Source organism: Mastigoproctus giganteus, chromosome 7, assembly GCF_048544385.1.
Source record: "Mastigoproctus giganteus isolate SK-2022 chromosome 7, ASM4854438v1, whole genome shotgun sequence".
Lineage (NCBI taxonomy): Eukaryota > Metazoa > Arthropoda > Arachnida > Uropygi > Thelyphonidae > Mastigoproctus > Mastigoproctus giganteus.
In genome coordinates, this window is record NC_143581.1 from 218,540,355 (window position 1) to 218,552,783 (window position 12,429).

General features: G+C 33.7%; 1 protein-coding gene across 3 annotated transcripts in view; it reads right to left on the minus strand.

Moving 5' to 3' along the window:
* Positions 1-209: 209 nt before the first annotated feature.
* Positions 210-12,429, minus strand: part of LOC150083691 (putative inhibitor of apoptosis) — a 90,042-nt gene continuing 77,822 nt past the window's right edge. For all 3 annotated transcript variants that reach the window (XM_090378130.1, XM_090378128.1, XM_090378129.1), the window contains exons 5-6: positions 6,471-6,658; positions 210-2,114 (exon numbers count right to left, since the gene is read on the minus strand). In XM_090378130.1, the coding sequence (XP_090234256.1) occupies positions 1,924-2,114; positions 6,471-6,658 (379 nt within the window). In that variant the 3' untranslated portion in view covers positions 210-1,923. The remainder of the gene's footprint in view (positions 2,115-6,470; positions 6,659-12,429) is intronic.

The window sequence follows — 12,429 nt, forward strand, 5'->3', positions numbered from 1 at the left end:
CTGCATTTCCAACTAATAATAGACAACAGCACAAAAAACTTCATGTCAGCCACTGTTATCCAGTTTTGACTTAACAGAATTCAGCTTCAGAAGTAGATGAAACCAAATTAAGTGAAAAATATTAATAGAGGATACTAACGCTTAAAAGAGCTGGTACAACTTATCCATGGTACTAATGTACCATGGATGAGTTGTACCAGCTTTTTTTTTGAGTTGTAGCTCTGCCAGCTTCCCACAAAATGTGGGTTGAGAAGAGAGGGAGGGGGGAATCTGAACGTGTATGTAAACCAGTCCAAATTAACTAACAACTTTTGTTCTTTATTTATTCCTTAAATTAAATCCTCTGAACAGCCTTCTTCCTTAAAAGTACAACTCCACATAAATTAAGTCCAGTGTGATTAAGTTGTTACCCAACCTTGAATAAAACCACACTGTTTTTAGGGGATAATCATAAAGGAAAAAGAAAAATGTTGCAAAGTGAATGGAAACAGTCCACTTAAATACAAGAATCAAAATATAACTATATACCGTATTTACTAAATTACTATTTTCAGCATCATATGCTGAGTGTTTGCATTTTTGTCCTCATGTTATATACCATTTCTGGTATTTGTACTTTTTTATTCAACCTTTATAGTGTGTGTGGTCTACTTAGTTGCAGTTCTGTCTGGTGCAAATATCAGAACTGTGTCTATAACATGATTGGTTGCCTATTTTTGTGGGATAAGAGCACAAATTTGAGGGGTGGGGGCATAATTATCAATAAGTTTGTTGGTATCGGGTCAGATGAGTTAGGTGGCTATGTCACTAGTCCACCAGGGCTGATCTACTACTCATATATACTTAACCACCATACAAACAAATCTGGTTCCTATTCAGTAGCACTCTGCCATGTTGACCCTTCAGTTGTTAGATATCAAGGAGATAAAATAGCTAATATACCAAGCCAATAATGAAGCAATATAAAGCAAGTTTAATTATCTATTCTCATTACAGTGTTTCATGTAATTTTCCACATGGAGAAATGTTTTAATAAATCATGTTCTGTAAGCTTGTTATACTTGTTCTTTCACAAATGTTGCAACCCCTGAAAACTTTTTCTGCAAATGCAACAGCCAGTTTGCCATTCTGGGCTTTGCAGTGCTCAATACCGATTCAAAGTTGCAATACTTGTAACCTTGAACCAACACTGCTGTGAAGAAGCATCTTATAGATTTTGCAAATAACTTTACAAGCAATGCTTTATAGCACCATCAGTTTTTATGTTACTTCAGTATAAGCAATAAAATTTATGGATGGGTTAGGTTTTTGATCACTGCTCTAGTCAACTGATTCAGGTGATCTTTATTCTCAACCCATCACTACCATTCACCTTGTCCAAAGATAAGATTTATGGGGCAGAGCTGATTGATTCTGTATAAATTCTTCTGCTGTTTTCATGTTGATCAACACTAGTCATTTAATGAAGCACACTAAGATGGTAATCATGCTTACATAAAAGAGAGAACAGTGTTGATCTAGTTGGAAATTTATAACTAGAAACTTGAATATTTAAAATTACAATAAAGTTTACAAACATATACACACTAGATACCAAATATTAAAGCAGTGAAGTCAAAGGATTTTTATGATATTCACTAGCAGTTTAATAACTAGGATAGCGTGTCAGTGAAATCACTAATACCTAACTATATACATAAAATTAAAGAATACTCTTTATATCAAGGCCAGCTCAGAATACTTTATGCTGGGCTGGTCTGATATTTCAAGTGCAGTTCTGAAAATTATTATTCTAATTTTTATTATGTGGAATTCTCTTAAATATTGTCCATTGTCAAAACTGTGTTATTTTATACAATGTATCTATAGCTGCCCGCTGAACGTTATAATTTGTCAGAAATGTCTTGATCAGTCCTCTGAAAATTATGGCAAATAGGTGCGGACTGTACCCTTAATGGTCTTTCGACAAAGAGGACAATCTGTCAATGCAGAAGCACAGGAAGGACAGGAAAGTAGATGACCACATGGCAAAAAAACAATGCCAACTTCTTTATCCATGCATATCTTGCAGAGACGATGATCTTTCAATGAATTGAACTCCTCAGTTGTACTATCTAAAAAAACAAAAACAAGAATATTGTTTAGCTGGTAATATTTAAACTGTTACAAAAAATTAGCTGTACTAAAATCTGAAGTGTTTGGGAAGGGGGAGAATCCATTCATAGCTGAATTTTAATTTTGTAAAACTGAAATTGCAATTAGGATAAAAAATTTGTTTTATGATTAAATTACAATAAAATTAAGAATCTATAATTCAGTACCTTCTTTAGTATTTTATTTATGTAGAATGGAGTTTCTTTAACAAGAATTTAATGATACAATTTCAAATTTTTCAGGATTTCATAATCACTTGAATATACATTAAGGCATTTTTATTGTTAGATAATGTTACTACACATCCTTCTAATTAAATTTTATATCAATGAACAATGGCAATACCAAGTGCCTTGTATTAGTAATACTGTCCTCATACAACCTATGATCATACTTAGCTAAATGTTTATAACAAGGGAAACGACTAGTGTTTGGCTTATTTTAAGATTCTGAGAGAGGAGAAAAGATAGTGCCCAATATTAAAAATTATAACAAAATTGCTATTTGCAAGTTGGAATGAAGTAAAGCAGAATTTAACAGTAGCAAGTGCATAAAAAAAAAACAATGACAATGTTCTTATTTATTTTGATGGAATCAAAGATAAAGGATGTCAAAAATACTGAATATTGGCAAAAAAGGACAGCAATTTGGATGCAAGAACATGAAACAACAGCATTTTAAGGGAAAAGGCTGTGGGTTATGTTAAGTTACATGGCAACAGAAGCTGCCTCAACATTTATTAAATTTGCTAATTCTGACCAGGAATTTAAAATATTTCTACACTCTTGACCAATGTAGCCACACATTTGACCATACTGTATATCCATAACACTTGCAAGAGAAATGAATAGCTTCAATTATGAAATCACAATACAACAGAACTGTCACCTAATCAGTATATAGATGGATCCTCACCCACTCACTGGGGAGGGTCCATATCATTACATAGTTAATGTTTAGCTCAAAGCTCGTTTAAAAATTTCTTAATACTAGTTAAATTAATACAATACTGGATCGTGAATAAATCTGCTTGCTTTTATGAAATACTCTAAAACAGCATTTCCTGAACTGGGGTCCTCAGACCAGTCAAATTATTCGTTCTGTGTATAGCAAATTGATGATAAATAAAGTTATTATTATATAACTATGTAAAAATAAGAATAAAGTTGAGTTTGTTTTACACATAATTTTGAATTTTCTTTTCAGAAAACCCTATATATAGGGTTTTCTGAAAAGAAAATTCAAAATTATGTGTAAAACAAACTCAACTTTATTCTTATTTTTACATAAATATATAGATAAGATGGAAAAAAAAAAAAATGTCAGTTTGGTAAAGCGGTAGCAGTTTTGGGTGAGATACGGTGCAATATGTGGACACTATGTGCGTCAAACACCCAGGTAACGTGCATATGCCAACGCCGGCACCATGGCAAAAACCTAGAGATACAATATATAATTAAAAGGTGAGCGTAAAACAAAAGATAAAGCGCAGAACAAAAAGGTGAAAGCAGTAAAGGAAGTAATATATGATAGAGCAAACTATAAGATAGAGCAAAATATATAAGCTAGTGAGGCAAAATTGTATAACAATACAGAGGCAAATTATAAAGCAATGCAGTAAATAATAAAAATTATAAAAAAGGGGGTCAATTATGGGTATGTAGATACATTAAAAGGGACTTTGTCTAGGGCTAACCCTCTCAATGTATCAGCCCATAATTAACGTAGCTATCTGTTTCTGTAGTCAGCTGCCAGCAAATCTAGGTAAGAATATAACAACAAAATTCATAAACAATACTTCGCTTAATACTAATATATATATATATATATATATATATATATATATATATTTTTTTTTTTTTTTAAATAAAATAGGTGAGGGTCTGAAAACCTTTTTTGATTTTTGAAGGGGTTCATAGATCTCAGTAGTTTGGGAACCACTGCTCTAAAATATTTATACAATTATTCTACAATTCCTGGTTAACCCTGTCCTTATTTACATAGATTTGGTGAAAAAAAAAATGTTTAAAATGCATAATTAATAAGCTTATGCTGCAAGTGACTTCACCCACAGTGAATGCAATAATTTTCAAAAACACATCTGCCTGTGGACAGTACAGTCACTCTCATCGTGTACTCTAGTTCCTACTGCTTGAGCTGCCATTCAACACACATCTTCCAAATCTGGTATCTGCTGCCTTTGGGCAATTCTTTATAAATTCATCACTCTGAGGATAAAACTATGTTAGAAATCTGTTTAACCCTCAGAGTGGCAAAATTGCTGTTACTTGTTAGAGTTGTCTTGAGTACTTGTCAATCTAGACTAGCTGTTCAATTTATTTATTATAATATCCAACTGTGGAGGCTATTCTACTAGAAATGACTAGTTAACATGTTTGCTGCTGGTTTGACCAGAACCTTAACGCACTGAATTAAAAATCATCAGATTGAATAAAACTAGGTTGAGGAAGGCAGAGACTTTTTTTTTTTTTTTTACTGTTTTCCTTGCTACGGCAAAATTAATTAGCCTCTGACCAAAGTTGCTTATGAAAATATCCAGTTTTTCTTGCAGCCAATCAGAAGAAAATGGTTCTTAAAATTTGGTTTTTCATCCAGGTGGATTAAAACCGTTCATGCATAAACTTGCAGTGAATGTGTTAATAGCCAATATGTTTAGCAAAAAATAAAATGAATAAAAATAACTGCACATATTCAAATACTTAATCATCCAAACTAACATCCACTAACAATGTTTTCAGATGTGCTCAATCTGCAAAAATCATATTACAGGTAAATTATTTTTATGTCACTTAACTTAAGCTTCAGATGAGTAGTTTTTTTTAGTTACTGCCAGAGAAACTATGTATGAGAATTAATTTAATTTTTTCACACTTTATTAACCATTCCTGAAAAATGCATTTTTTCATTATTAAATAATTAACAAGTAATTACATTATCACCTAATTCTCATTAAGTTAATATAGTATGGTAAACTTTTTTCTCCCTTACTTATGAAGTAATTAGACTGAGGGGAGGACATTACTATCATTTGCAGAAATTACAGTACAGCAATACTTCCCTTAGCACGGCTCCAAACATCATGGGTTTCACTATAACACTGTTTAATTAAATTGAAGTCAAATTTACTGTACATATTAAAACTCATTCAATAGCCTAGGTACACATACATAGTGTTCTCCCCAGGACCTATTGAATGGGCACACGACCCAGTAAATTTAACTGACCGCCTGGCTAAAATTTAAGTGATTATCGCTGTACCGTATGGTACTGTTCACTGATCTCTATCAATATTAATTCGAACATACTATGCGATCGAGATCAATGTGACAGGAGCATATAATGTTAAATTATGCAATTAATTTTTGCCCTGGATTGCTTGTCACATTTATAATATTGCAAAGTATTACACTTCCCCACCCAGCTACTTCATAATGCCACCTGGCTGGCAAAATTTTCTGGGGAGAACACTGACATATATATGCTGTGGTGTCAGCATATACATGTCAGTCTCATATGCACATGTCAATAGCTCCCCCTCAGGCAGTCAGTGTTCAGTATTCTTAATTCCATCCTGACAAGATGTGATAGCTTTTAATTTCACAATTTATTTTTTACCCATTTAAATAAGATTGAAAATATATTTGCATCTTGGTTAGAAATCACTGCCAACGATATGCATTCTGTTGGGCAGCATGTTTTGCCCCATTTGGCAAATGATTTCACTGGTTTTGAATTGCAAATTCAGACAATTGCCAAATTCAGCAAACTGCATATGAAGAAGAGAAGATAATCTGAAGTAGATAAATGAAGTGGCACCAAAAGAATTTTCAACAGAAGAAATGGAGCAAGTTTTTGGGGTGGGGGGATTGACTTGGCCTGCAAGGTGATTATGAATGGAGATCCAGATGTTGAACATAGCATCAAGATACAGCAAATTTTACAAGATGGGATTCAATGCTACAAAGACTTGTATGCCAAGAAAAAGAAGAGATGACTTTATTATTGAAATACTTAAATAAACAAAGCGTTCTCATTACCTTTTCATTAATAAAATTTTTGCAATATTTTTTATTTCAAATCCTTTAATTGGCTATCAAGCATAAATTGTTTATAGATTTATTATAATTTGTTTATAAACTTTCTTTGGTATGCATCCAATTAAAACCTATTATAATTATACCTCAATCAGCACGGTTTCACATAACACTGAATAGTTTCAGTACCAATTATCAGTGCTATGCGGGGTATTGCTGTATATTTAATCGAAGACTCAATTTGGACAAAAGGGCACATACCTGTTGAATTTTGCCTGCTCACAGATGTAGCCTCTCCACTGACTGCTGTCTCTTTATGTTCATTTGTGGGAGCTGGGCCTCTGGCTCTTAAATGTACATATTCTTGACACTCTCCTAATGTGCCATTACCTGGTTGTATAATATTAACATTCATTTCACTAGCTGTACTCTCCTGTAGTTCAGCCTCTCTGAAAAATAGAATAGTGAAAATAAAAAAACATGGCATTTTAAATATAAAAAATTTAATCTTAAAGTAATGTGCATTAAAAAAAAAATTTTTATGAGTGGCAAAGAAATTCAAAAAAGTATGGAATACCAAGAATAAACTTTTCTTCTAGTTTGAAATTGATACTGAATTATAATAAAATAATTCTACTAAATAAAATTTAAAAATGCAATAAGAAACATGTTCATAAAAAAGGCTAGGAAGGAAAATTAGTGAAATTATAATTTTTATTAATATGTTAAATCAGCTAAGGATATTATTGCAATTTTTAGGAAAAATTGCAGTTAATAATTAATCTCTTTACAGTAACCCTCTTATTAACATTGCAGCATATAACTAACCTACGTGCTAGGTACTAATCAATTTCCCATAAACTGCATGTTATTTTATATTCATTATAATAACCTTGAAAAATAAACAAATTTCTCTAGAATAACCCAAATTGCTGGTGGATTAACTTCCAACCAGCTTTTTTTTTTCATATTCACATTTAAAATGAACAAATAGTAATTTATTGAAGACAGTGATGAGCTTGCATGCTGACTGAAAAATCATTCACTAGTGAAATGAAACTGACATTGACCAGAAGTTCATTATACAGTATGTATAGATTATGTTTATAGATATGACTCCTATGAAGTGAGGAGCTTTGCCAATCACACACAAAATTAAGATTTTACAAGGCTGTAGATAATGGTACATGGTCTAAGACCAACTTGGCTAAACAAGATATGCTACACAGGGCAGCAGTATCCAAATCTTGAAAAAGGCACTCTTGGAATGGCTAATGATAATACAGGTAAACAAATGTTCCCATAGCCTGAAATCTTTAAAAACTAAGGCTGGATTATTTGCATATTTGATGAATACTGAAGATTAGGTCTTCCAATAGATAGTTCCAGAAATTTAAGACTCTCAGGCTGTTTAAAAAAAAGTGCCAAAAAGTGCATCTCTCAATACTAAGGAACCAGAATTGTTTAAATAATGCTTTGTTGACAAACAAAACATATTCAATGCCACTGAAACAGGAATTTAAGTTGCTATCAGATTAAATACATTTAAAGGTAAGAAATGGAGTGGCAGAAAAAGGCAAAACAACAGATTAACATCCAGCAGGAAACATGCTTTCTTAATTATTAGGAAAGCTTAGAAGCCCTGATGCTTTAAAAGGTCTATAAAGAATGGATCAAAAATTTAAATTGCAAGATAAATGTTACCAACAGATTGTCAGATTAAGGGTGGGGGTTAAATATAGCTTTATTATTCATGTGGGGCCTATTGATATTAAACATACAAGATCTGACCATCTGTTGGATGAATATAGGACTATGCTAAAAAAAAAATGCCAAAAGTTAGGTCAGAATGTGTATGTCTGCAATTCTGCCCAGAAAGGACAGGAGGGATTATATGCTGAAAGCTTTGTGGATTAATTCAAGACTTGAGTGGAATCTGCAAGGCTCTAGGGAGGGAAATTTTTTTTTTTTTTTTTTTTCCCAGCATGACCCACATTTAGCATATATGAGGAAAGAAAGCAAGCTTACACAGCATCAGTCAAAACAAAAAAAAAACCCACTTCCCATTTCACCTAACCAGTACCTCAAAATGTTTTCTAGTTCTTCCTTGAACTTAATGGCTTAAATATTAAGCTATAAACTTCCATAACAGATGGAAGTTTGTTCCCACAATCAGCCATTCACTGGCTAAAAGGTAAAATTTCTACACACTCTGTTGTTGTATTAGCATTATAGGAGCATCAGCAACTAAGGCCATATTGCTCCATTTGATATTATCAGCATTGAACTTGTTGCTCAAACCATTCAAAGCCTTAAACATCTTAAATCAGATCACCTCATAGATGCCTAGTCTCCAGACACTGCAATTTGCAGAACTGAAGTCTTTCTTGGTAAGAGCACCGCTTTGTTCCACCACCAATCTCACTGCCCTTCTGTGCTCATTCCACCAGCTCTAGATCCTAAAATGAGGCCACTAGACATATGTAGTACTCAAGGTGTGGCCTGACCATTGCTATGTACAAAGGGATAAGCACTTCCTTATCCCTGCTATCAAAATTCCTGGACATCATTGACAAAACCATGAGCTGTCCTGGCAGCCCATCTACACCAATCAGAGAACCTCAAATCTGATTATACAATCACCTCCAGGTCCCCTTCATTGTCCACTACCCTGAGTGTAGTACTGTACCACTGTACCACCACACAGTAGGTATGTTACTTTGGGCTACTGCTTCCATATGCAGTAGCTTGCATTTGTCAATACTGCATACAGGTCTGGAGGCCTCATTTTAGGAAGGATGTAGAGCTGCTGGAATGAGCACAGAGAAGGGCAATCTTATTGCCCTTCTCTGTGCTGTGTGTGCTCAAGTGTATAATCTTGCTCAGATTATACACTTGAGGGCATAAATTAAAATTGAGCAAAAGTCAGTTGCAGAATAGATTCAGAATGTAGATAGAAGGAATCTATTTTGTAGAGATGGTATCCATTTGAACAAAGGGGGTGCAAGTTCAATGATACTGGCAAGGATTTTGCCAGTATCATTGAAGATGCTTTAAGGGTTCAAGAAAACTGCTAGTTTGGAGGGGGGGGGTAATTTAGATCTGCATTTATCTGATGATATGGGTCAAAATAATGCTTGCACGCCTCAAGAATTCCTGTTTGTTGCCACAACAGCCAATGTTCTGAGGGTAACAGCATTTCAAATTAGAGGGTAGATAAAGCTTGGGATACAAACCTAAATAATTTCAAGAGGTGTGTCAGGGTAGCAAACTATAGATTGCTTAGTCTTAACTGAACTGTGTCTACAGTTCAGTTAATGTCAGGAGTGTTATCAATAAAATGGCTGAATTTGAACTCCTGGTTAGGACAACTAATGCAAAGAAATATAAAACAAAAGGACACCCAAATCCAGCCAATTTTGCTACCATCAAGTTGATGAAATGCAAATAATCTTTGAGGTAAATCTCTGCTTTGAAATCAGATGACTACATTTATAAATATGCAGTACCCCCAGCCTATCTGCACTCTTCTACTATCAAGAAGTAGAGGGCATCTACATATTTAAATATTTATGGAGAGGAAAAATTGGAATTATTACTGAAATCAAACTGTTTTGTTTCAATACCAATTCCAAATTTTACCATGGATTAAGACTTATCAAAATCAGGAATACTTTTAAATTGCATTTTTTATCATAAAAAGGTAAACTGAACGGTAGATAAAGAGAAAAGAGATAATGGACTATATATGAAAATGACAACACTACAACATAACTGTTGGGTGCTATGTATGAATGACAAATGTTTCTGTTAGACAAATTAGATTGGTATCAGCACTAGAAATTCCGATCAATAATTATATAAAAATATTTACTTAAAATCAATATTATTATAATCCTTATATAATAAATCTGTTCTCAGTTTATTAAATTAGCCTAAAGGAATTTGAGATATGCTTTCTTAATAAAGGATAAATCCATTCCATAATCCCAACCAAAAAATATTCATACAAGATTATTAGCATTAGTAAAGGCACATGAAGCAAGAAAGCAAGCTTATATAACATCAGCCAAAAAAAAAAAAAATAAACTTCTAATTTTGCCCATCCACTCGCTCCAAATGTTTGTCTAGTTCTGCCTTGAATCTATTTAAGCTATCAACTTCTACAACAGATGGAAGTTTGTTCCAGCAATCAGCCACACACTGGCTAAAGGCAAACTTCCACACATCTATCCTACAACTGTCTCCTCAATTTGAATTTATGCCCTCTCAGGCAATTATTCTGAACAAGAGGAAGAATCCCATTAGCAATGAGCATGCTCAAACCATTCAAGGCTTTATACACCCCAATCAGATCACCTTGCAGGTGCTTAGTCTCCAGACACTGTAATTTCCAAAACTTAAGCCTTTCTTTCTAAGAGCAACTAATTATCATTAGTTGTGTTTATTATCATAATCAAAACTCAGAAGTATGACAAATTTATGAATAATGACAACAATTAAATCTTTCAAGAAATAAAGATATCACAAAGCTGATAATCGTTATTAGTGACTGTCCTTGACAAGTGCGATTATAACGGTGAAATTATCACTGTCAACTAATACTCATAAACAAATTAGGCAATGTCATTACATTTCAGATGCATTCTAATTTTTTCCCTTAATTTTTTTTTGTGCTCAAACACTCTGACCTTTCTGTTTTCTTTGCAACACTACTTTCTCAAATCCAACTTTTCCTAACATAAGTAATTTTACTCAGTGATTTTGAAGTTCATAACTCCAAATGGCATATGTGACAAGTCTTATTACTACTAATGACTTCACACATCCACTAGTATACTAGACAATCTTTCCTCACCAACAACCTTTCAAGATATACACAATTAATGTTATTGTCCTCCAGGTACTCCAGATCACAACTTGGTGATGGGCTCCATTCTCAGCATAGTATTGTTTTGTATCACAAGAGTATAAAATGGGATGACCTGCATGAATTTTATTCTTCCCCTTGGTTGGAGTACTATTTTTTAAATCTTCTACTCCCAGTATTTGCTCAGATCATTTCCTGAAATTATTTTTGTACAGATAATTACAACCTATAGTTTTAATTTCACCCTAAGCTACAGCTTTCCAAAGTGTATCCTGAATTGTGTCCTAAACAGTCACCAAATTTTGGCATGACATCAATATTTTCAATTTCATTTCTTTTTATTATATATATCAATTCAACTAACTAATTAAAATACAATTATTGAGTAATAATTTAAATTTTCCAACATTTCTTAACCTGCTTCATATTCTGTAACCAGCCAGCTCTCCACACCTTTTTCCTTTTTAAACCTAATAATTGACAGTATTTCAAATGAGCTTGCTAAGCCTGTGCTTAGTACCACACACCTTCCTTCTCTTACTCTTGTTTAGATATGTTTGGGCAAAGGCAAAACAAAGTTGGGTACCACTTTACTATCAACTTAAACGATAAGGAACAAAAAGGGGGGAGGGACTGAATTTTTGGCATGTACAAAGCATGTTTGGCTGAAAATGCTCATCCTTTATCTAAAGCAGGCATGTCAGATTGGATGCTGTGACATTTGTAGCAGACCCTCCCCTCCCTGCAATTTTAACCTGTGAAAGTTGACAGCTTTCACAAGTTAAACAGCATGAAAATGATGGTAGTAGTAATTGAGGCATGTAATGCAAGAAAACAAGCTGTAGCATCATCCAAAAAAAAAAAAAAAAAAAAAATTCACACATCCATTCCCTCAATGTTTGTCCAGTTCTTTGAATTTATTTAAGCTATCAACTTCCACAACAAATGGAAGTTTGTTCCAGCAACCAACTACCTGCTGGCTAAAGGCAAATTTCCACACATCTATTCTATAACTGTCCTCAATTTCAACTGAGGCCACAAAGGTTCACTGATGGGATCAGTGAACTTTGAGTGTGACATTTTTATGCAGTTCATATAGCACATGATCGATGCAGCTGGAGGAATTTGTTGGTGGCCACAACAGCTCCTCAGGGAACTGTGACTGGAAGAAGAAAGAGGTTCATAATCTGAGCAAGAGGAAGAATACCATGAGCAAAACAGATGGAATCTGCTCAACCCAATCAAAGCCTTATACATAGAGCTTCCAGACCTCAATGCAGTACTCAAAGCGTTGCTTGACCATTGCCTTATAGAAAGGGATAATCACCTCCTTTTCCCTACTAGCAAAAT